This window comes from Falco punctatus, assembly GCF_963210335.1.
Source record: "Falco punctatus genome assembly, chromosome: 12".
In the NCBI taxonomy this organism is placed as follows: Eukaryota; Metazoa; Chordata; class Aves; order Falconiformes; family Falconidae; genus Falco; species Falco punctatus.
The window spans coordinates 27,800,414-27,826,809 of NC_137592.1; the positions used below are offsets into that span (position 1 = coordinate 27,800,414).

The 26,396-nt window shown below is 44.6% G+C and overlaps 1 protein-coding gene across 4 annotated transcripts in view; it reads right to left on the minus strand.

Moving 5' to 3' along the window:
* The window catches only part of TP53BP2 (tumor protein p53 binding protein 2), a 78,796-nt gene that overhangs the window by 33,974 nt on the left and 18,426 nt on the right, over window positions 1-26,396 (minus strand). The window contains exons 3-4 of one of the 4 annotated variants that reach the window (XM_080408727.1): window positions 21,672-21,734; window positions 21,056-21,218 (exon numbers count right to left, since the gene is read on the minus strand). The exons of 1 other annotated variant lie outside the window; for it this stretch is intronic. Coding sequence is in view for 1 of the 3 variants with exons in the window: in XM_080408726.1 (XP_080264852.1) it covers window positions 15,056-15,082 (27 nt within the window). In the remaining 2 variants the exon portion in view is untranslated. Of the gene's footprint in view, window positions 1-1,908; window positions 2,406-15,055; window positions 16,934-21,055; window positions 21,219-21,671; window positions 21,735-26,396 lie in introns of those variants that run through there. 2 more of the 4 variants (XM_080408726.1, XM_080408729.1) reach the window with 2 other exon arrangements.

Consider the following 26,396-nt stretch of genomic DNA (forward strand, 5'->3'; position numbering starts at 1 on the left):
TTTATTGTCCTCCATCTCTCTTCTGCACATCAGTCCCCAAGAGCCTCACATTTGCCTGCAAGTCTGACCCATTTGTTGCTAAGCTCGTCGACAGGATCATTTCATACAACTGCAGTGGTATTAAACACAACATAACAGGTCTCAACATCCACAAATAAGTTTTCAACTCATAGTGAAATACTTAAGAACAGCTAGCTCTACAAAAGTCCTAGGCTATGATCCCACTCCATTTTGGCTCCTGCTTTCTTGTATTAAAAAAAACATTATACAGCCTCCAAGCATGTCTGGAATACAAACCTGAGCAAACACATGCCTTACAATTCACGTCCATCCAATATACCATACCATACCATTTCATATCAAAGACTTCATATCAATCTTCTGCTTAGATCAAAAGATCTCAGTTATTGATTAAAAATGGGGGGAATAGAAATGCACTTTACTTTTCAGCTTTGATGGTGTTTCTGTAAGGATCACACTTATCTTACTCCTTACTTACTATAAAGTTGGTATAAAACATCTTAGGTATGAAAAGTCTGTTAAACTGGACATTTTCTAATATACTAATATTATTCAATTATCCAGGATGCAAGTATTCAAGTGAAAACGCTATTATTGTGCATGATGCAAATTAAAATGCAAGGTCTTCGCTAATTGCTGAAACTACCAGAGTTTAAAGGATGAACATATTTTTCTTCCCCAATAGTTCCTAGGGAAAGATCATGAAATTTCAACAACCTGTCAGGGCAAAACTCAGCCCTTTATAAAATATTACAATCAAATAGAGAATTTATTACAACTGAAAAAAAACCCTAACTTAACCTTGGTTTTCACTATTTGCTGAATTCCTAACTTTATACAGTCTTCCTGCACAGCATGTAATATGCAGCATAAACTGTGGCATCTATTCACATCGCATTTTTCATCTTCAAAGCATCTTATGACCAGGAAGTCGTGACACAAGCAAGCAGTTTCCTACTTTACAGGCAAGGAAACTGAGGCATACAAGAAGGCAATGACAGAGATGAGAACATTATTTGGTAGCCAAACAAGCATACTGCCTCTGGAAATCGTGATTCATCTCATTACCGTGCATTAGAGCTAATAATATAATTCTGTACCACGTCCCATATTCTCTGCATTTTAGACTGAAACCTAATACCCGTGAACCACACAATACTCGTGTTGAGGGTTTTTGTATTGCCATAACACAGCTAAGTAATGGCCTTAGCTTGCGTAACAGATTTTCTTAGCTCTCATTTTTAAGGAGGCATTAGAATTCACTTGTTGGGTCTTTTCCAACCCAAACAATTCCATGATTCTATGAATTTACATCCTGAACTAAAATATATTTTTAAAAGTTAATTTTACTTAGCTGAAAAACTAGCGACATAGAATTTTTAGATTAACAGATTAACTCAGATTGCAAGTACAGGTGACAGAAATGATAAATAACTGCTTCCACCCACAGACCTGATACCCACAGTTTTAACCACAAATGAGTCTTCCCTGATAAATATCAAACCCCTTCAAACAAAGAGTTTTAAATGGAAGTCTTGCATCTTACCCAGTGGGAACACTGATGCTGCACCTTCCCAGATGGCCACAAAGAAATCAGCTGCTAAAATAGGTATTTTTGCTGACGATGCAACTTTCTAAATAACAGAAGACAGCCTGCACAACAGCACATTTTCCTGTTCTGATAAACAGAATTCTGAGCTGGTGCATAGTTAGGGCTTGCCATTTAACACCGAGTATACCACAACAGTAAAGTAACTCCGTGATTCTTTCACGTCAAGTTCCTCAGCACCTGAAAACAGTCCTTCAGTAGGCAACATCCTCACTTAATGTACCTGAAGATTAAGGTAAGTAAAAGATTAAGGTAAGCAAAGATTATAATAGACTTACTAGAAGACAGGCACACGGGATGATTGCTCTCCGCAATCCTTTTCATATTCAGCTGTTCAATAAAGCTAGGTTCAACAGAAATGCGGAGTAAAGTTTAATATCTGCCTGCGGCCACACCCAAGTGCACGGCGTTAGGTTCTGGCCATCTCACCCACCACACACACGAATCCGTTTATATTGTCCTGGCTTTTGGCCATAAATATGAGAAGGGAAGTTATGATGCAAGGTAGGTGGAGTGCAGTAGGAAGCACCATGGGATTGTTCAGATTATTCCCGGTCTATAGAAAGCACAGCCCTTTTCTCCTTCAATTGTATCACAGGAGAAAACAAGACCGAGCCTTTATTCTCAAAGGCATGGTAGTTTCTGCTTGTATAGATTATCATGTATTTGTATTTTATCTTTGGTAAAAATGCCATGTTCCAGGACTTAAAATACAATGAACATGTACGTATGCTCTCCAAGGGGGAAGAGAGCTGGAAATAGCAAGGAGGAAGCTTTCCCCTCCCCTTCCTTTTTTCCCCCCCCTCCCTCTTATCCTTAAAGTAGAGAGAACAGAATGAAAACCATCTGCTTTTGATATACACTAGTTAAACTGGGCAAATGCTATAGCACAAACGCCACATTATGTCTCTCTATCAGGCAGGTATCTGAATCATCATTAGGGGAATCTGAAAAGCTACAAGAAAACCAGTCCGAGTTCTGGCCAAGCGTTGTTACCGTCTGGATTTAATGGATGCAGGTTTGCAGCCCTCCTAGTTCATGGACGGCAACCTCAAAGACAGAACTCAGTGCTTCAGTTCAGACTCACAAATGAGGAAGATGAGATTACAACCTTCCTGCCAAACCTTACAGAAAACCATCATTATCCTAGTTTAGCCATTCTGATTTTGTGAAATCTGTCAGGTGTAACTCAGGACTCGCAAATACGGGATTCCTAACCTACATTCCTCCTCCTTCAACAGCCCATTATGCACAAGGTCATCGAGAAGAGAGCTTTCCAAACAAAAGACCTTTACTTGGAACCCAAGTTACGTTTTCTGACTTTGTTTTCCTTCAGTCATTCTATTACACAAGACGAGGACAAAAGTCCTCCCATAAGTCAGACACCAGAAAGGTCTGTGCAAATGAAACTCATTATTTTGGATGAACGCTAAGCACAGGAGCAACACACCCTACGCTCTTTGCTTGAGCTGCCACACGTCACTGAAAGCAAGGATGTCTCAAATCGAGAGTGGATTTTAAAGCCACTTATACTTTGGCACTGCGTTATCTATTGTAACATTAGCATTAAGAAAATATTCTAAAAGATACAGGCCGGTTTGTTTGTGTTTTAAGATACATAAACTAAATTGGTTTCAGTAACATATGTAGGAAACCACAGCCTTTTGCTGAGCACCCACATTTGCCAACACATCATGTACAGCTCATTTTGCTCAGACCCAAATCCACACTTGGATTTGTACCAATTTAGTTAAACAACTGCAGGAATTCAGGGTAAACAAACCCTCAATACATTCTTCATATTGTACCACACAGCAACATGTTCACAGATATTTTCCCACCACCATCTGTGAAGTTCCTCTCCTCCACACGATCCCTTCCACCCCAAGTACTCTCGCCCTTTCTCCCCAAATCCTTCCTCGTGGCTCCTTAGAGCCACTACTTTTGCACTGTTGGACACTTCACAAAACCCGCTGCAAGTTGACTAGCAGAAAAGCAAGCCTACACACGGTGCTTGGACTTGTACTGTTGGCATCCTACTTGAAGCTTGCTCCTCCTCCTGGAGTCAGCAAATAAGAACTGGGGCTTTGGAAGCTTGCCCCTTCAGGCAGACTCTGCCTCATCTTCTGCATTCAGCACGGAGTTATAAACACTTGGTTACACAAGGACAAAGCAATTATTTTCAGGCAGATAAAAAAAAAATGATACCACATAATTGGTTACAATTGGTACTACGCTCTGGAAAAGGATAACAGTCTGACTCTCACACATAACCAAAGGGGTTTACAGTTGTTCCTCGTCCCGTTCTTCACTATCATAACACACGTGGCACCTAAAAGGAGCCTGAAGTCAAGGCAACATCCAAGCGTAATGAGCGGGGTTATGAACTCAAGCTTAAGCTTGAATCATCTCAATTTTCTCTACTTGCGTCAGACCCAGAGGCAGCCTTTGTACTAAGAAAAATAATAATAATAAAGGAAAATTACAAAAAAAAAAACCAAAAAACACTAAGCTGCCCTTGCTGCTTTAGAGCTCTGCATCCCCCTCACTGGGGATAAGCGTTACTGTTCTCTTAGCCTCCTAGACAGCTAGAGGCCAATAAAAAGCCATATCAAGTGCTCCCTGTCAGGACACTTGAGAATTACACCTCTCAAAATAGTCCCTTATGATGCATGTATATTCTTAAAATGAAAAAAAAGCGTCTAGTGTTTTTCCTGATAATAAAAAAAAAAAAAAAAAAAAAAGATTTCATACAAGCCAGGACCCTTCACAGAAAAAACCGAAGTTACACCCACGTCAGGGATGAAAGCGCATTTAGCACAACCTACACCTAAGCAAGACAGGCTATCACCGTAAACTGGCACCTCTACCACCCCCACCGCACCGCCCACTGCCTAAGACACCAACTTTATACTGGGTTTAAAAATACTAATTTTCCACTTTTCCAGCCAAGATATAATAATCTCTCCAATAAAAAGACGATCAACATTCACACCAGGAAGCAGTCCCTGCCTCAGCCCACCAGAACATGCAAATCAAATCCACATTTATTGCGCAAAAAGTGCCTGACCCACACATCAAGCGAATTTATTACTTTCTAGTTACTGGCAACAGGGGGCTGTGCTCCTGACAGCACCCATGAGGGAGGCAGAGTACTGGAGTACAAAAGAAGGATTTTATTGGGGGGGGGGGGGGAGGCAAGTCAATATCTACCTCAAACTGTTCAAAAAACCCAACAAAAATCCAAAGTCAAACAGCCAACAAGAGAACCAAAGCTTTGTGATTTAGTAGCAACACAAATCATGTAGCAAGTTAGAAAAAAAAAAAAAAAAAAAGACGTGTATAACACTGATTTACTCCAGTCCCAGCAACATCCTAGAGCTCAGTGCCAAATGTTTTTTAAAGTACTACTCCTTACATCGTGTTAGTCACTCAGTCACTCCTCCAGGAAAAAAGCTGCCAAAGTCCGTGTCCTACCTCCATGACACAGATCTACGACAAACCAAAACACTCATGACACGCACAGCTAGGTCAGAGGACACACCATTTCTGGCACCCAAAACAATGACATATGTCTAACCACGCAGGTAATTCCAGCGTGGGGACAGTCACAGCACACACTGCCTGAGCTGTTTGGTGACACAAGCTGACCAGCTGGGTACCCTGAAGGACGTTACCACAACGTGACATTCAGGAGCACTGTAGCACAGCGCAGGCTGGTACCTCCTTTATGCTGCAGCCCCGGAACATGCTGTTGAGCCATCTACATTCAGGACAAATGAAAAAAACAGACCCCAAACAGGAATTTCAGACCACATCACAACAGGCTGCGTACTTTACTGCTTTCAAGGTCAGCCCTGGCTTCCTATATAGTTGCCTTCAGGAAGCACAGGCTTCCTGCTATATGAGCTTCTCAGTCTCACCAGGATAAATATATGTTTGTGTTAGTCCAACTCAATCCTCACAGTGAGTGAGAATACTCAAAAGGTGGTGGAGAAATTCCCCTCTATTACCATCTCTCAAGACAACACGGAGGTTAAGGAAAGCATAAGGTATCATCTCACTGCTACAGCTTAGCTGAGCTGAACGGTGAGCTGACGAAGGCAAGCCATGCTCGTCGCACACACTCGCCCCACTACACCCAATTATGCAGCCACGTGGCAACTCAATTCCACCATATAAGCCTTTTTGTTGCTTTTTGCCTTTAGTGTAGGGAGTATTTCCTCACGTCACCCAACTCCTTACTAAATTCGAGGGGAAGCTACACGTGGCTTCGGGTGGGGATGGAAACCAAAGGAACGAAACCATCTATTTGTGTAGCAGCCTACTATTAAATTAATTAAGTGTAATGTCACACTGTACCTTTGCAGAAGGGTAGGTCTTCCCAATTCACCGCCAGTTCTGGGTGGGAACACACTCTGGCTGCAATGGAAGTGTACCTTGAAGAACAACCTGCGCTCGTCAGACCCAGACCCAGTACACTGAGTGCAAGCAGCCAACCAACATACCCACCAGCAATGCTGAAGACAACCAGCACGAAATGCCTATGCTTGGTGATCATGTTTGACAACAGCTGAAGTTATTATTCAAGCCATAAAGAAGGGGTTTTGTCCTACCACTTCTGGGCTGCAAACACAGAGGAAGTCATTAGTAACTGTGCAGATACTGAAGAATATTATGCTATAGCGGCACGCGTTCAACTGGCACAGAAGACACATTGAGCTTTTAGCACCAAAACAGATGGTTCTTTTTTGTTATTTTGCAAGTTAAAAGGGACCAGTGGGGCTATTCCAACACTGGGAACTATGGATGGTCAGATGGTCTTAGCCAACCACATTATAACAGGATATGTACAGCAACTACAGCAGAACTGGGAAAGAGCAATCTTGTTCCATCAGTCAGCCCGTTAGCCCACCAAGCACCCTGCTTGATCCAGTCTTTGCTCTTGTAATGTGGAGTTCTACATGCTTTAGCTTTCATCAGGAAACATTCAGCTACTATAACAGAAGCTGCAGAAGAGTGACAGATTGTACAGTTGATCACTGTCTGACAGGTTTTATTTAAGTGCCGCTCACTCCCCAGAGCTCTTTCTAGGCAACACCAGGCTCTACGCAGACACGCCGGCTGAGAAGCAAAAGAAGGGAAAGCAGTTCATCAAAGCGAGGCAGCAGGCGTGCTGGGCGGCTCTGCGTGTTGTCACCAGCAAAGGCATGACAGTAATCTTCACAGACGACCTTGTATGAAATGGTGGTCACTGAGGGGATGTCACGGCTATTTTAAATGAATTAAATGGCGTAGAGTTTAATCAAATCAACGTTTATATTACGCCAGGCTCCTCAACAGGCTTCTTTTGCCCCAAGAACTCCAGAAACTGTCCCTCTCAGCCTATTACTATTTGGCCACTCATTCAACTTCCCTGGAGGCAGCAGAAAACCTTTTCTCTAACCCAACCTCACTAAATGCTATTTGCAAGAAAAGCAATCTAAACAATGTTTTTGTGCAACACTGGGAAACCACACTGCAGAAAGGCCTCATGGGCCAGACCTCTATGTACAATAGTACGGGAATAACGATGCAGAGGCAAGAAGCACGCAGTGCCCTTTCCACAGCTTCCCCACACAAACCTTTACTTGCAGTCATGTGTTCTCAAAAGGCTGGAAGACACAGCATGGCTATCACTGATAAAGTGGCTACAGGGCTGCATGACAAGCAGGCAACGCTCTTCAGAAACACAGCTCGTACATGACTCATGGCAGAGTCACTTCATCGTTTGTGGTATTTCACAAGATAGCTTTGTGGCATTCTCCAAGGAAGTCTGGAGTATTTCACCTGGTCCCTACACACCCTGCCTTTCACGCCTCAGCGATACCCTCCCTCCTTCTCTCCCTTTTTTGCAGCCAGAAATCAGTCACATTCCCTGCGATGTCAGCTTTTCCTGAACACTTCATTATGCTGAGACACACGCATCGTCTTATTGCAGCTGAGATCAGAGAACCTCTAACAAATACTGGGAATCCCATCCTCTAGAGGGTCTTCCCCGCCCCGGGATGCCCAATGATGGCAAGAATGGGTTTTGCTTTCCTGGAGAAGTCAAGGCAGAAGCCATCAATCACTGCTCTGCATGGCCCAGATACTGATCTGGGTGAGATTCTGCATTCAGGGCAGCATATGCTTCCGTAGGATCGAGAGCTGGGTGGAAAAAAAAATGTTCGCGTACACTTTAAAAGAAGAAAAAAGTGCAACAGACAAGCCACCACTCTCAGGCAGCAAGGAAATTGCCACCAAGTTATAACTGTGCACAGGTATGACAGAAACAGCTGAATAAGAGCCCTGACTACAAGGAGTAAGGGCCTTACAGCACATTTCTGTGTAATTTGCTAGTCCAGCCAATTTGCACAACTTCAACACTGTCCAGCAAAACTAAGGAACAGGGGAGCGAAAACCCTGTGAGTCTTCTGAAACCCAAGAAGGGGACAGTCACCTTGCAGAAGGCCAAGCCTCCACACCTTAAGAATGCAAAAGGGATACTCTATACCAGTGCTTACGTGAAGTCTTCCAGCTCCTTATTCCCACACTGCAAGGTTATGACATGTACACGGACCCAGGGCTGCTGCTCCACTGGAGTACCAGAGCACATGGACAGTTTGGTGCAGCAGCATAGAGCTCAAATGGGATAACAATGACAGCATTAAAAAAGAACCCGCTGAAGAAGATTAAGAAAATATGGATTTCTCTCTTTTAAGTGACCAAAGGCAACTGAAGGCAACCAAAATACATGATTCCAGAGACTCTTCCTTAGTTTTCAATATAAAGAAACAATGGGATTTAACATTCTATTGCAACACAGGAAAACCAGTAATCTAGGCTTAGAACTAAATTGCTCCTTAAGCAGTTAAGCCTCCCAAAATAAAAGCATCAAAAGACAAGGAAAATTTCCCAATTTATTCAACAAAACCCAAACCCCACATGCTGCTTCTTATATCCAAGATATGCCTTAAACAGTGAAATGGGAGCACTGACTTTACACACATGTAAAGCATTTACGAACCAGCACCTCTTTCTGCTGAGCCTCCTTCTGGCTTGAGGGGACTGTTCCCAAGCCAGGAACAGACTGAGCTACCATCAAGGGTCTCTCCCCATTCACCATTACCCCTACAGAAGCAGAGGTGCAGGCAATGTAATTACTTCAAGCAAGATCATTTAATACTTACATTGGATACAACAGACTTGTATTCCAGTTGCACCACAATGTACCAGTTGGTTTGACTCTACAGGTCTCCTAAATCCCAGGCTGAACTCACTGCATGACCTTTACCAAGTGGCTTAACCTCCCTGCAGCTTCCTTCCGCTCACTTTATTAAATGCTCTGATCCATAGCTGGTAGTATTTTACCAACCAGATATTTCATATTGAATAACTCAACATCATCAGAAGCTTAAAAGTTGGCCACGTGGATGTGTCCATGTTTTTACTTGAGTTTGGGCACTACAACAATAACCCAGATACACTGCAGATAAGTTTTCCCAAATCAATTCCATAATCAAAGAGAGCCATGGAGAGTAAGGGATAGCTGCAGCACATATTTGATTTTTAAAATGTATATGCATTACTTTGCAAAAGGATGATATAAAGATGCAAGAGTAGGATTTAAAAAAAAAAAAAAAGCAACAGGAAAAAGGCAAGAAGTGTTCTCTTAATCCTCCTTTTTAAAACAGATGCCAATAAAAGCTAGGGCACTGCACACAACCATCTATCGCCGGAGCCCAGCACATTAAGACCTGGAAGCGTCACTGTAGCATAGAAGAATCTGGTACAGAAACAACGTTACTATGTCAGTAATAAAATTATTGGTATTTGTGCCACAGCTGAGTATCAAAGGGCTCATCCTTTAGACACAACCGGGTTCAACACCCACGTAACGCCATTGCTCTGGTAAAACAACACATGCATGACTAACTCTAAACACCGATTCAGAACATTAATGATTAACAGAAAGCAAATAGCAAAAGCAAGTGGCAGGCTGGTTTCTGCCTTCTAACATGTGCAGCATCATGACAGAACCAAGAATGCTGTCCTGGCCCTGATTCGCTCACCATTCACTCTCGATGAACTTTTATCCCAAACGACAGCAATAGTTACCCAACACTGTTTTAAACAAGGCTTCAGGTCTTTCACGTTCCACAGAAAGGCCTGAAACCTCTAAAAGAGTTAAGCAACAGTGACTAAGATAATTAAGTATACTTCACATGATGTCCAGGATTTCTAGTGACCTTTATACACAGTATCATCCAACTGTTTGAGTACTGAAGATCAAAAAGACTTTGCCTGACTCACAAGTGACTAAGCTGAGAAAAACCAGGCCTGAAGATAATAAAACTAAGAGCACAGGGAAGAGTTTTTATCTGCTCATTACCTCAGGAATAGGAGCACCTTCCAGTTTCCAGAGCATTAAGTAAGTTTTTACACTTCACAGGAAGTCGAAAGCCCACAGAATGAAAGGATCTGAGGATTCCTTTGTTATCAGTGGGCACACGCAAAGGGAAGCACAAGTCCTCCTCCCGCTGTGCCACCAAGCCATGGGAGGTGGCTTCAGTCAGCCTCCTCGGGGTTATCCAGCTCCTTCTTCAGAGGGGCTGTACAGCAGCCAGGCACAACTCTGCCCGTAATTAAACAAGCTCAATAACACGCACAGTGGGAGAGAAAGGAGAGTCCCCGAGGCAGACTGCTAACAAGGACAGAGGCTAGACAAATGGAGCGCTTTCAAGACGGTTTCTTAATCAATAATTTGAAAGGAATACTAGGCACATTGCTGTTCTGCTAGTTTATTCCGCTGAAATAACCTTTATACCTTCCTCTTTTAAAGGAAGTCCAACTGACTTGCATATAAATGAATCCCACAAAGCAGACCTGCTCACTAACAAAGTGGAAATCCCATCTGGCAACAGTAGGAAGAAGAAAAAAAAAAAAAAAAAAAGAAAGAAAGAAAGAAAAAAAAAATCCTGTGACTTATCCACCCCTCCCAAACTTCATCACTGCACACTAGCTCTTGAAACAGTAAACCCAAGAGCCCCACGAGGCACTCACACCCTGAACTGTTGAATAGATCAGAAGCAGCATAATTAGCTATTACCAGGGCCTCTGCAGCTTGATCTGGTATGAATTTGTAATATTGCCCTTCCCCCCACGTCTGATAAAAGCCACACAAAGAAACAAATGTATTTAACATACTGCAGCGTAATATAACACCGATTGCAGATGTAGGGTTTAAGGTATTAAAAAAGTAATCTGAGAAATTAAATGCATTTAAAACTATTTCTGGAACAATTCATTTTTCACAGGACAGGGGAAGAAAAAAAAAAGAGATCATGTAAGAACATGAAAAAGAAAAAAAAAGGAGTATTCTGGGAACCTCAAGGCAATATTTCCAGTTGTGCACAGGGACAGGTCACAGCCTATAAGAGAAGTACAAGAGGCTGGAGAAGTTTAGAGCTAAGAAAGCTCAGCAAAACAATAACCTAAGCTTGATTCAGAATTCTAGACAATATACTTTAAACGCTGAATACCACATTAAAATGTCAATACAATCACAATATTAAAACTTTCAAATGATTAACATTAAATGGAAATTTTTAAAAACCCACACAACAGATATAAATACTTTGGTCAGGTGAAGATCTGAGGCATGTGCTCTGATGAGCTCACAGTCTAAAGTCCCATTCATGCACTGAAACCCACGCAGGCAGACAAGAAAAACAGTGTTAATGACTGATAAACCTGATGGGAGCTTAAATAATTAAGAGACTACAGGAAATGGGGCTGAGGTCCTACAGATCATTTATTGGTATCGTAATGAATTGTTAAACTCTACTGGGGGTTGGTTTGTTTATAAACTTATAGCTGCTCATCTTACAAAGCGCAAGAGATTAATTTCTGTTAAAAATTTCTTCAGTTAAGCTGCAAGAAGAAAATTGTCCAAGGTGGGCTACTACTATGCTCTTTCAGCAACTTAGAATCCATATGGCCATTCCAATTAACTCTCTAATGGAAAAAGCAAAACAACTTTAATTGTAGGGGCTTTCAAAGGTTAAAAATACATTAATACAGCCACAAAGCAGCAAGCATTCTACAATGAAAACACGTACTCCAAGTCCAGCGCTCACTGGACATCACAGCTTTGAGAGCAAGGCACTCAACAGACTTTAGAAGAAAAGCCCAACTCCTCATGGTATCAAAGCTGCGGCGTTACACTAGAAGTGTAGTTTAATTTGAGTAGAAAGGAACACGTGGTTATCAGGAAATTTCAGTTTCAGAAATTTAAGTAATTTCTGATGACAGAAGGCACAACGGACTTCAGAATTTAAGCACTCTCCGGTTTGCCAAGCTAGTCCCTAACAATATCCCCATCCGTCTGGATCCATCCTGATTTCAAGGAGGCTCCCAATAACCAATGCACTTAAGACAAATCGCAAAATTGACCCTTATCTAGATCCAAGGGGTTTTGATCCAAAAACTTCTCCGGGCGTTAAAGGGTAGCTCAATCTGTGTTACCTCCTACTATTGGCAAAAAAAACATCTATCCAGTATGTATAATGACGCAAATTATTTCCTGATACATGCTCATCTTTAGGGTAATAATGTAAAATAAGGGAGAGAGACCAATTATGCTGCAGAAAAACATACTATTTTAGAAAGTGTTTCCAGCTCCTTTTCACTACTTAACAGTACCAGTCACACTCCCACAAACCTTCACAGATGAAAGGTGAGACGACTTCACACAGCTTGCCAGCATTAACCCTGTTATTACCTTCATCAGTACAGCTACACACAAATTACTCCACATTACACTCTTATGCAGCCTTCTAATCACATTGTCTTGACATATGGTTACAGCAGCAGTTTAACTCCTATCTGTCATCACCGCAAGGAAAACATTCCCATTTCAGGGTAGTCTCCCAAGAGTAGTAATGCTGCTGCAGCATTTTCCAAGCTTTTCACTGGCAGCTACTCAGAGGTGAATTCCTGGCTGGGCTCATGCTTGCTGTGTTCCCCACCTAGGGTCACAAGCACTCCTGTGTTGTTCAATCCCTTGGACCATGCTACCTTCTGGAGCACAGGAGAGATGGGCCTGAAGCAGAATTAAAATCTTACACAGCCCATTTTATTTGGAGGATGGGGAAAGAGACATCCTAAGAAACCTTAACCAAGAAACATTTTGCAGATGGTTTAGGGCCAGCCTACTACTTGTCATTCAAACAATGCAGATGCTCAAGTCCATGAACGCCTCATTACTGCATAAATAAGAGCCCTCAGATGTCCTGCTCCCTGCTGTCTTCACACCTTCCTTCTCTTCCCACCCCAAACACTTTCAATCTTTTTATAAATAGTTAGATTTTTTTTTTATAACTAGAAGACAATGAGGATACCTATAGCAATACTTACAAACAAAACAAAAAAAGGATTACTTTTGGCACTGTGTTTTCCGCACTTTTATATTCACATTCATGTAGGTATATTTACTATAAAATGTTTTCAAACTGGCAAGTGGCTGCTTATGTGTCCTACAGCCTATGGACCAGAGCACTTCTGTAACACCTTTTTGCACTGTTGGGAACTTCATCCCTCTAAGAATATACCAAAACTCGGGGGGTTGTTTCAGTTTGGTTTTCTTAAACCTGAATTAAAATTCTAATAGTCAATAGTATTTACATTTTTAATTCCTTTAACCACATTCAACCTTCACAGATCTTCTCTTATTCACAGTAAAAACAGTGTGAAAAGGCTGCACCACCCCTTTATTTAGGGGTTAAAAACCAGGCTCACTAATAAGTTATCAGACAAAGAAAAGTCTGAGCTACCAGGGCAATGCAGGCTCTGGAACTTGTCACCTGCAAACGCTGACAGGATAATGATGGGATAAGACTGCTCCCGCTTGTTTTCTCCTTTATTTGAACACAGCAACAAGGCACTGGCCAGCAATAGCATCTCTTGGAGGTTTTGCTGTTACACGACGGTGCTTACCTAAGCTTGGTTTTGACATAGGTTGAATTAACACCTTCTTATATTTACTGCTTGTTTTTCTAAGTTTTCACAGGTAGACGACAACAGTTGCACAACATTTTGGCTCTTTAATCTGTAGTCGGGCTCGTAATCTGTTTGTTCCTCCCTCATTAGTTACAGCAATAGTCACCCAGCCTTCTCCAGGATCAAATTATTGCTTGTTATTTCCTCCTAATTGGAGAGGAAGAACCTCACACCGACAACAAAACCAGCATCCCTGAAACACCCACGTCCTCCCAGAACCACCTTCCAGTGCAGTTCCTTCCTCGCGTCCTTCAGACGGCTCCTGGAAGAGGGAAACTGGAAATCAGCTGCAGCTGAGAGGGCTGCCTGTGCCTGCCAAGCTCCTGGGGCCGGAGCGCCCGGGGGGGGGGGGGGGCAGAGAACGTTTTAAAGCACCCTCAGCTGGGACTAAACAGGTATTAAACTTGCTGGGATTTTCCGTACATACTCCAGCCTCTCGGAACAAGAGCTTATGGATTTCACGGAATATGCCAGCTGGTAAAATCTGGTATTCAAAGACAGGGGTACTTTTTTTTTTTTTTTTAAGGGAAGTTAAATACTTTATATGTCACCCCCTTGGTGTATTTAGGGCTGAAAACTGAGCAAAGCTGCCGTGCTATGTTTTCGCCCAACTTCAGCTGACAAAAACACCGGACTTTTAAAATTCGTGTTAAAACTCTGGTAGGAGGTGGCCTTCCCCGTCCCTCCCGCGAGCGTTAGGGCAGAGGGACCCCGCAGAGCGGGCACGCCGACCCCCAGCCGTAAACAACATGGACACCATCTTCCTCCGGCAACCCGGGCGCTGGGAAACAAACACACACACACACACCCGCAGCAGCACGGCTCCAGCCAACTTCAAGAACTTCATATTATTAAAAAAAAATAATAATAATTTTTTTTTTAAATAAAAGCAGGGGTCGGAGGAGTGCCTGTTTGCCCCGCGGGGAGCGGGGCAGCCTCAGACCCCCCCCGGAGCGGGGCGGAGGGGAACGTCGTCGTCCCCCCCCAGTTGGCCCACCCCAGCCCCGCCGTGCTGCCGCAGCGCCCCCCGCCCCGGCTCTGCTCCAGCGGGCCCGTCTAACAAGTTGATCCTGGTGTGAAAGAGGAAGAAAAGGAAAAGCTAGAGGAGGAGGAGGGAAGGAAAAAGAAAAGATAAAAAAAAAAAAAGGCCGGGAGGGGGAGGGGAAGCCCCTACGCGGCCGCGGAGCCCGCAGGGGGAGGGTCGCCCCCCCGCCCCCCTCCACGTCCGCAGGATCCATTTTCCCTCCCGCTGCCCCGCTCCAACTTTCCGCGCCCCGGGGGCGGCCCCCGGGTGCCGCCCGCCGCCGAACCGAGCCCCCGCGGCCCTGCCCGCCCAGGACTCACCGGCATCATCTTGGAGCCGAACCGCATGGGGGCGGCCGGTGCCGGCCCCGCCGCCCGGAGCGGGAGACCGGCGGCCCGGGAGGCGGAGGGCCTGCGCTGCCGCCGGGACGCGCGGGGAGACCTGTTGCAGGAGGCGCCCGGCCCCGCCGCCCGTCCTCCGCTTTGTTCCCGCCGGGCGCTGCTCTCCCGCCGCTGCCGTCACCCCCCGCTCCGCTCCGAAACTAACCCCGGCCCGGCGAGGAGGAGCCGCCGCGCCCCGCCCGCCGCCCACCCCCGGGAGGGGCCGGCCCGCCTCCTGCCCCGCGGGGGCTGCCCCGGCCCTCCGGCGGCTCCGCTCCCGCGGCCGCGGCCACCCCTCCCGGGGGGGCGATGCGAGATACACGTGTGCCCCCACGGGTCAGCCCCGCGCTCCTCCGAAATAGCCCGGCCCCCACGCAGTCCCGGTCCCCCCCGGGGGACTTCCCTGGGCCGGCGGCGGCTGGCCAAGGACGCGCTGCCTCCCCCGCCGCCTCGGCCAGTCCTGCCTGCCCCCGGCGGGTGGTCCCACCGATAACCCCCACGTGCTCTGCGAGGCCTCCAGGTGCCGTTTACTTTGCTTTTTTTGCTGGGTTTAGTTGCACCTGGCAGCTGAACTGCAGCGGGCAGCTCACACCTCGCACCAGTGAGATGCCAAAACAAAGTCGCAGGCACCCATATTAAGGTTGGACCGTCCCCAAAACAACCCGATCTTTTACATCCACCTAAGAGAGGAGGAAAAAAAAAAAAAAAGTTTTCCATTGCCTGGACCGGTGTGCAGGACACCCATTTCAAGCCCAGGTACTTTGCTAGCAGCACTGCAAAAAAAGCATGCTACATCAGCACCGTTACAGGGCGCTGCAGGAAAACCAGCTCCATCTGTTTTTCTTACTCGTATTAAAATCTTTGCAGTAATTAAAAAGGATAAAAGGGAAGGGGATTATAAATTCCCAGATGAAGGGATAACAAAACTCGGGCTTAGTTTGTATATAAACAGCGCGTTTTCTAAAGCAGTAACTTTGAACAGCATTGATAAAACCCCGGGAACTCCCGTGCAATAACCGAGCGTTAACACAACACCGTGCAGCTGGGGGGGGCGCGCTAAATAAAGATCGAAAAGCTATTTTTGTACTTGTTCGAGCACAGCAAAGAAAATCTAGACACGCTTTTTTTTTTTTTATCGCTACAGCGCTTTGAAATACAGCAATGTTTTAAAAACGTCCCAGAAGTGTCTCGCATCTGCTTTAAACCTGCTGTACGAAGCCTGCCCGCCCCCGGCTCACACTACGAAGCGCTCCCGGAGGAGCCACCCGCCCAGGAGGCGGGGGCCGGGCGCGAGGGTCCAGCCCGGCCCTTTCCCCGCGGCTGTGAGCAGCTTTAACACACACACCCCCCACCACCCCGTACGTTTTCCTCCCAGGCGAGGCGGCGGCGCTAAGCCCCGGGGCACCCGCAGCCGCCCTCCCGCCGTGCGGGGCCCTGCGCCGCCAGGAGCCGCCCCCTTGCCCCGGCCGGGCCCCGCCCTGCCGCCAGGACCAACCAATGAGAAGGCGTCGCCGGAGGCATGACATCACCTCCCCCGGCGCCTATTGGCTACATCGCAGAAACAGCGCGCCGTCTCCCGGCAACGCCTGGCGTCACGGCCCCGCCCCACCGCCCTCGGCGCCCCCCGGTCCCGGTCCCGGTCCCGGTCCCGGCCCCAGCCCGCCCCTCCGGGCCGCCGGCGGTTTGTCCTCTCCCCTGGTGTTTGATTTAAGGAACTGGAAACCCCGGCCCTAAGCGGCGGGCAGAGCCCGGCATCGCCGCTCCCGCACTCCCTACACGTTACCGGTAGCGCACCCGCTGTAGATACCGGCTTTCCCACGGCCCCGGTTCTCCCTTCCCACACCGGCCAACCCACCCACAGAAGGTTCACGATCCCAGTTTTTATTTGGTAGGGTTGGTGGTGGTTTGCTTTTTTTAACTCAAAACTTTGAATTCATTTTACAAGATCAAAATGCTACAAGCCAAAGCTCCATGGCAATGGAGAACTCAACATTCTTCTGCAAATCTCCCCTTAATATTTAGGGGCACCTAGCTGGTAAGGGATAAAATGAGGGGTATGATCTTCTAATGCGTTCCCCAAATACAGTCAGAAATTACTTCTAATATTTCTAAAAATACTAACAAAAAAACAACAAAAAATTTAGAACCCACAAATTTTAAGCCTGAAAAAAATGGAAATGGTTAGAGAAAAATCAACTAGAAAAGAGGTTTCAGGTGTGTGTCTGTGTGGCAGCTCTGCTCTGCCAGCAGGTGCCTCTCACAGGTCAACCCACAGAACCCTCTCTTGGCATAACTTCTAATTTTACCATCTTCCACACAAAACTACAACCCCATTCCTGCTAAGGAAATGAAGCTTCAAGGGGTGCACCTATTTTTTTCCAGTTTTTATCCAGGCTCTGTGACTCATACGCTGCAGTGGTAGCTCTCGGTGCCATCTGGCCACGCACGGTAGATCACAGCCCCCCTCCAAGAAGAGGGGACAACACTCGCCAGATTTGCAGGTGAAGCGGGGTCAGAACTGCTCGTACCTGTGTGCACCCCAGCAGCACTGCGTACCTTCCCTACAGCGCGCCACATTTCTGCCTCTTCCAGCAATTCAGACAAGATTGCACCAAATAAGCATGACATGCATTTCCCACAATGGGTTATTAATTTTTTGGACTGATTTTTTTGTTTGTTTCATGAGCAGGGAGTAGATGGTTCCCCCCCATGGGGACTAAAGGTTCAATCTCCAGAACGCCAACAGTTGGAGGTAACAGACTCATGCCCAGGAGAACTGGCAAGGCACAACAGTTCTTGGTCCTGCATGTACAAAGCTATCACAAAAAGGAAGAGAAGACGAGATCTGCAGGGTCTGGAGCCAACAGCACAGACCACTGAAGCTCCGCACCTCCTCCCTGGTTCCCATACTCTTGGCGGACTGTCTGGAACATGCTGCAGTTGACTAAGACTACAACGCAGTTCCCTAGAAGCAGTCACAGCAAGGGTCCAGGGGAAGTGAATACTCACAGAATTGCTTGAAAAGTGTCCAAGAAAAGGAAAAAAACACCACCAAACTACCAAACAAAAATGTAGCAGGATTATTCTCCTTTCCACGTGAGATCTACTTGATCTGAACCACAGAAACTTGCAGCAGCAGAAAGGCATTACAGACAGCAGTGGTAACAATAATCAGTAGAAACCAACAGCATCGTTTCTTGCCATTAGTCTCACCATACAATGAGGTGGATTGGGGGATCGACTGGGGGAGCAGCGCTGGGAAGACACTGCTGTGCTTGCTGCCTGCAGCACACTACTTAAAACTCCAAAACTTCAATTAATTCCTTCAGTGCTGTATCTAAGCAATATTAACAGTCACTTCTCATCCTTTTCTCTACCAGCCTGCCTAAAACTGCCTCCAGACCAGTCAAGCCCTCTTTTATTGTCCTGACACACTTAGGAAGATTATCAGGCAACAAACATCAGGCACATCTCTTTTGCAATGCCTTGTGAGAATAAAAAAAAAATAATAATAAAAAAAAAGGCAAAAAAAAGCTGTACCTGCCAATTGTTTATATTTTGATAACCCGTTTAATTCTTCAACAAAAAGACGATGAACCTGATTCTTAGGCGGTTTCTAAGACAGTAATTTCAGAGAGAGTTTGTCAGAAACCCACACAACAGCATCAATGTAAGAGGAGCAGGAGGCCAGCAGGTTTAGATTTGCTGTCCACTGCCACCTACTGTTAAAACTCCCCCAAGTCAAACTTCTGAGGTCCAGTTTCTGAGGGGTAAAGTTTGAGAGCATAGAAAGGAAGGGAAAGCTTTGGAATTAAGATTGCTGGGGAGCAAAAAAAAAAAAAAAACAACGGAGGGAACATGCCAAAAGAATTGCTCACCTAAACTCAGCGGGCTGGAGCACAGCACAGCAGCTTCACAAGTTTGGATTCTTTCCAGCAATGTTGAACTTCTGGCACCTAATTTATACAGCTAGTCTCCAACTCAAGATAAGGCTTTTCCAGACAGCCTTGCTTAAAAACAAAGGCCTCAACTAGTCAGTGTTGTCAAATTTCCTCACAAAGAAGAAAATAGCTATAGAAAACGGATAGTTTTATACATTCCCACAGTTCTGCTGATCCACCAGCTGTCCTCCAGTGGTTGTTAAGATTCGTTTTCACTATTTAATGTTATTGCTTTTAAACCATCAGTTAACAGACCTTGCAGTAGAAACAGTTTTGGGGGAAACATGCAGCAACAACCGAGTCTACCTCCCCAGTAGGTAAAAAATAGGAAAAAAAATGGAAAAAAGAAGCCCACTAATTCCAAAGTCTGAGATTCAAGAAATCTTTAAAGGAATCTGCTAACCACACCAGCTAGGACATCCCATATTATCCCAGGAGCTGCTTCTGAAGCAAAAGCATTTGCTCTATGCCACATTCAAAACACTACATCAAGAAGCATTTAGCAGATATAAATTTTAAATTAAGATACCGTGGCTTGCCACAACTTCTGTAAATTCCAATTCTTTAAGCATAAAGATTTTCTTTGGCATTGAGCAGTGATATAACAAATACACCTTCCTCCTGGTGATAAGCTGCTTCTCTCTGAAACATCTGCATCTGGCAACTGAAATTACTCCCTTCAGCTGTAATCCCCTTCAGGGAGTTTATCACATCAGTGCATGCTTAATGAAGAACATCATCAGGCCCCTACTTGAATGGTTTGTGTCTTGCTGAAAGCTAAGATTTGTTGTCAGGTGAAGTCCATTTTGGTTGTATACTTCCTTATTCACACACAGATGATACCGATTTAAAATCTAAACAAAAAACTGCCACAGCTCAAAAATCCCTAAATTTTCCCTACATGAGGAACAGCTGAGTTAAATTTACCTCACTCAGAGACACGAGAGCCAGCCTCTCGCTTGTGAAAGCACTTACTTCTGTACAAAGTGAATATAAACTTTGTTGGTCCCCGCGTATATGAATTGGTAACACATGGAAGCAACTATGCGAAACAACAGAGGTTCAGGTTCAGACTCTGTAACCTTAAAGTTAATTTTAAAATACCTCTTGCTTAACTTGCATCCTGTCTGTAAACTAATCCCATTATCTAAGTTGTGGGAGTCACACATGCACCCACTGCGTCAAGTACATACTCAATCACATTACTCAGTAAGCTAATAATTACACAGAGCCAGCAGCACCCAGAAACTAGCGCCACTCAGAAACTACTTTAGAGATTTGCATCAATTCTGCTGCAATGTATTCAGCTCCTAAAGCTGATAATTTAACAACAGTTTCAAAGGATGATTCTATAAAGGTAGGAAGTGACATTAATACCGCTGTATACAGGCATCACTCCCAGTAAACAAATGTTCTCCATTTATTCCAGATCAAGCAGGAATTATTTACCATCAGTAAACTAAAGCTTCTCCAACTTCTCAAGTTACTTGTTGGAAGAAAATTCTAATTTCCTTACTCCAAATTCTCTTCCACGTAATTTAAATTCAGATATTTTTTTCCCCACAGGTAATTTAATAACCAGCTGGCTAAAGCAAGTTTGCACCGTGTCTTAAAAAGCAGAGAAATAAACTTCCTCTTCCATTAGTCCCCAGCATGTTTGAAGAAAATGTAGGCTAGCGCAAATTAGCTTTTTGTATGCATCATACACAGCTGCCATTCTTCTCAATAACTAAATCATATTCACTAGACTCACTCTGGATGCCTGGCAATTTACCTCAGCACCGATCCTGACAGAATACCCTCTGTAACAAAACATCTGTTTAAGGCAATTACAGCAATGCAAAAAAGCTGTATCTGCCTGCAGCTACTCATCCAGCCCCATAAGGGAGTTGGTCAGTGAGGAAGAACAGGGAAGGAACCAAAAATTATGCTCATTAAGCACATATATACATTCAGCTGTTGCAAACAGAAATTATGTGATCAAAATGCCATTCCTTACCAGAAACCTTAAGTCACTGTTTAGCCACACCGTGATGCTGAACCTTCATCCTAGCTGGATGTTTAGATAATGTGGAGAGTTAAATTAACACTGCCGTTTTACTGTTGCCTCGTCCCTATTTCTCAGCTGCCAAGAAGTCAGCCTTAGCTCATGCTAGCAGGCCCTGTGGAGTCAAGAGAGAATGAAAGCAGGATTTCAGAAAATACAAAATTATTTCAAGATCAGCACACACACATCCTCCCCGTAATTTCTTTTTTGTAAAGCAACTGCAGGACTGAGCAGACCATGTCTTTGTTAACATATTCTCCTAGTTAATTTATGTATTTTTGTTGTACATTCTCACAGAGCGCTACAGCCTCGTGCCTCAGCAAATCAAACTCTGCTTTAGGGAACCTGGCAGACACAGGTACGTGGTCCATAAGCAACAACAGACGCTTTGGGAGCTGTCTCTTTCTTATACATCAACAGCATTGCTGCAGTTTGCCGTGTCAGTGATGTTTCACTGAGCTGAACTGATGAGACACAGAGGCATTACTGATGTCTTTCATGAATTATCTTTAGGACAGCATAAAGATGTGGTAACATACTAAAACCAAAGGAATTCCTTGGAACTTACATCAAAACTGAGCCCCTCCTAACAGTGGTAACTCGATTCTCCATCCTAGGGCTCCTGTACAACCTACATGAAAATAATCCAGAGAATTAGCATGAAGTCTAATCAAAACCTCCTTTTTTATTTATATAAGCTTATTCACTGAGCTTACTTCTGAATACAGCTGTGTGAGGATATGTAACCTCACCAAGATAACGTGCTATCCAGCACCTGACTCCACAGCTCTCTTTCAGGGAAGGTATTTTGACTCCAAGAAAATAGAAAGGTTGTTTGTCTGAACCCTTGTCCTTTTTATCCCCCAAGTACATCAGTTTACCTAATTAATATATTACATGTCTACAAACCCCAGCTTTCTCGTGGATTTGAAAATACTTCTAGTTAAATCCTTTTTCAAAATTTCAAACAGAAAACATATTTAATGAAAGCTAGCAACATGCCTAGCCTACAAAAACTACTCAAGATTAATCTAGTCCCCATACTTGTAGCTGAGAAAAATCTACAGAGGTTGTATTTTCTTTCATCCTATCTTCTACTTGTTTTCCTTTTGCTTCTACCTCTCATTTCCCAAGAAGCATCATGTGCTTCTGCCTGTCAGCTTCAGCTTATGATTACTATCGCATAACTAAGGTACAGTATTACAAATACATTACAAGGTAGATGTAGATTTTAGAGGTGGTTTCTCAACCAGCTTTTTATGTAACATGTAGCACTACTGTGCCCAAACCTGGTTAGTCTACAAAGGATCCATTTAAATATGTATATTGATTTAATTAAACTGGGATTACATTAATATCTGAAGCTGACTCCACAGGACAAGAATGTTTAAGTTATCTATTAACGGATCAGAAGTCTCAGCTGCAAAACATGAATCTGTGCAAATTTACACTCTGTCTACATTTGTTAAGAACATTCTAAAAGGAAATTTTAATGGGTTTTCTTCCATTTTTTTTTTAATGCCTCTCAAAAAAAGACCTTTAAACAAGCAATACTCTGCCTCGGTGTCCAGCATCCTGAATGAAAATACAGCTGTGTGAATATACCAGACTTTCTTCAAATTCACCACCTCTTAAAAAAAACCTTAATATCCATAAAGTGAGCAAACTGTGACTGCCCCAGAGAAGAAAATGTGCCATGTGGGAAGGCATTTTCTATCTTTTTATTGATTACGCTAACTAAATAAAACAAATCTGTTCTCCTCCCACCCAGCTTCTGCTCTTATACTCAGTTTTTGAGCACATTACTCCTCTTTGCTCCTATATTCCTCATTAACACGGCAGTTCTTGACCTAGTTATGCACCTTCCTTCACCTCTAATCCCTGCTGCTAGATTTCTTCCCCCATCCCTATCTTCCCAGACATCTGCTTATTAGCTCCTGCTTCTCAGTCTCTCTTCTTCCCCTTCCCTGAATTTCTTGTCCTTTCTCACATTTGATAACTACAAATTTCCTTGTATTTGAACCAGGCTCCTTCCTCTTTACCGTGGCTCTAGGCATTGCTTGGTTCCACACCAAGCCCAAACAAAATATTCCACGTACTTTCAGTAAAATTTCACAGATCACACTTGAATCAGCTGGGAGCACAATACACATACCATCTTCTAAGCTTGTAGTAAGCTGAGAGGTTGAATCTGTTCAGTATAGATACATCTAAAGAACTTCTCTGAAAAATTTTAGTTTTTTAAGTAATGGGACTTCACAAAGACTTATGGCATAATTTTTTTTTTGCAGATTACTACAAAGAAAGCAAACCAGATATCCTCAGCCCAAGTGGTCTTCCTTTTAAACCTCATATTCCTAATCCAAAGTACAGAGACATCAAAATTTCACACACACACCCCAAAATAGGCAAAAAGATTATGAAGATTTTTTTTGCTTAAAAGGGCAAAACAAGGCATCTCCTCTAACATCCTTCTTGTAAGTCACTGAGATGTTTTAAAAAAATATTCAGACCAACCATACTTGTCATTCTAACATGGTATAAATGAAACTAAGGCTATTTCAGGGGCTTTTAAATCTTACAGGCACTGCGGAGATCTAAATGAGTGGTAACCCAAATAAGGCAAATGAGGTACGTACATTGCATGAGTTGTAAAATATTGACAAAATGCTTGCATGTTACTTGACATGCAATAGACTCTCCATAACTTCGTCTCATCCCTTTCAGGAAGTATTATCAAGTTGTCTGGCTTCACACCATCCCATAGTAACTGACAAGTTAAGCCGCTAGAGAGTCTGTGATAGGGATTTTGTGAAAGTGCAGGCATACAGTCTGTGTTTTTGCAAATTAGCGCAAAGTGATGCATGCTCAGAAAAATGACACAAGATGCATTGGGGAAGGATGTGAATAAGAACCTGGAAGGCAGCAGAATTAGCCTACTTACTGAAGCTGACCTACTAACTATAAAGCTATTTATATGGTTTTAGTTAGTAATATAAAATATATATTGTGCATATTATTAATATATCCTAATTACTAATATAATAAGCATACAGAATATACAGCTTATATTTATTAAAGCTGTATCTTAAAAGCTCATATTGTTTAAATTATATGACAGAACCAAAAAAGCATTCTTGAAACTATCTTAAATTATGTATGCTTAGGTAGGATGAAAAACACCACTTGCTTTTAAAGCATTTATGGACTACCAGCCCAAGCTTCATGTGCCAAGTCACAAGTTTATAAAGAATTCTCCTGAGCCTGTTTTAAACTGCTGAGTGTGCATGTGAAAGGAGATCAGGTCCTATAATCATGTACAAGAATAAAACCCTTGTTCCAAGATAGCCAGATCATTTTGCAGCAGCATTGATGAGTCGAAGGGCGGGGGGAGCAAAACACTTCCAAATCCGTACAAGGCACACAGTGTTCTGCTCCCAAAAAGGAAATATTAATTTCAGTGCACATTTTTGGAGTGCCATTAGGATGACACACATAAAGGCTTACCCTTGCATTTGCCCTGCTCCCAAGTTAATTCTTTTCCAGTTGCAATTTTTTTCATTTAAGAAAGAGGCTAAAGGTGGGTTTGAGAGGAAAGGGGGAGGTTGCACATGAAAGGAACAGGTTAAGAGAAACCTTCAAAGAGAAGAATCATGGCTGAAAAAAATGTACAAGGATGCTGCAGGCACCTAATGCTTTAGTCCTGTAATATTTCAAGCTGTACTACCTTGGTGCAGGTACTGCAGCAAATGGCCCTATTCTCCCAAAACATTTGATGGCTTTTTCCCATACACTTTGCTACCGTTACTTCTGGCATTTGCTTAGTTATTTTCTGTAGCCAGTCAGTCTTCAACATCACCAGTTCCCCAAGCCAGCACACGTGCTCACCAGTACTGATGTGAAAAAAGCAGCAGCTGAATGCAGAAAGGAGACAGCCACCATGCTTTTTAATGGCTGTGCCAAGTTCTGTTGGGCTAAAATGGTTGTGAACATACAGTGTGTCTGTGACCATGCTCAGAAACACCAGGGAATGTTCTAGAAACAGCCCCTCATCCCACCTCTTTGTTGCCTCAGCTATTCCATCCAAGAAACCTCGCTTATATACAGGATTAAAGGCAAATAAAGGAGAAGAGTTTGTTTTATTCTCGGTGTTTTGCCTCCTCATTAATGTCTGGTTCCTAGCAGCGGTCTGCAGGCTGCTGGCTTTTGCCAGCTGCTCTGACCCCTGCCCGCTGGCAGCAGACCCACACGCCCCCCATTCACCCCGGCTGCTGGGGCTCACCCTGCGTGCCCCAGCCAAGGCGGGATAGGCCCAGCTTGAACACAAAAGGGGGTGCTCACCCCTTCTATACGTAGACTAGAAAGGCCTGGATTAAAATTGTAAGAGGTACGTAGCTGTGCCTCACGAGCCAACAGAGGTGTCCTTCTGTCTTGTAGCTGCCTCACTGTGATCCGGCCATGTTTTCCTGGGGGGCCGCTGTGCCCGCAGCAGGGAGGGAGCGCTGCCATGTGCCAGGCACGGAGCTGCTGATCCCTCCATTCCCGTGTCCAGCCACAGGCCGCGAGGGGATGGCGTGAAGCTGCCTCCAGGGAAGTTCTGGTTCAGTGTTAGGAAAAAAGCTCCACACGGAGCAGATAGTGCAGCATGGGAGCAGGCTCCCCAAGGAGGGGATCACAGCCCCAAACCAGTAAGCATTCAAGAATCATTGGGAGACATATATATAGAGAGATATATACGGTTTAATTTTAGGTTGGGCTGTGTGGAGTGAGCAGCAGGCCTAGATGATCCTCACAGGTCCCTTCCAACTCCGGCTAGCCTGTCTCTGTGAGCTTCCACAGCCTCCTCAATCACCTTACCCTCCCGTCTCTTCTTCCACAGAGCGGGAATAAAAAAGCCCCGTAGCTTCACTACGACCCGCACCAGGCTGGAGTGTGAAGGCCCAGTGGTGCGGGCTGTGGCAGGGGGAGCTGAGCTGCCCTCGGGACTGTCGTTGTGCCCCTGGGAGGGCGCCCACCAGGCACACGGAGCTCCTTGCCCAGCGCCCTGACGCCCTTACCAGCCCTGCCTGCGCTTCTCATCCTGCACCACCTCCACCCACCCCACCACGGTTTCTTTCCGGCCATTTAGTTTTAATGTGCCCCAGGCGGGGGACCCAGCACCGGGGGAGAGCATTGCCAGCCACCTCCGCCACGCCTCGGGGCCTCCCCTCAGGCGGCTGAAGGGCCTGAGGGCCGCAGCTCCGCCCCGCCCAGTCCAGCCCCGCCCCGCCTGGCCCCGCCCCTGCAGGCGCCT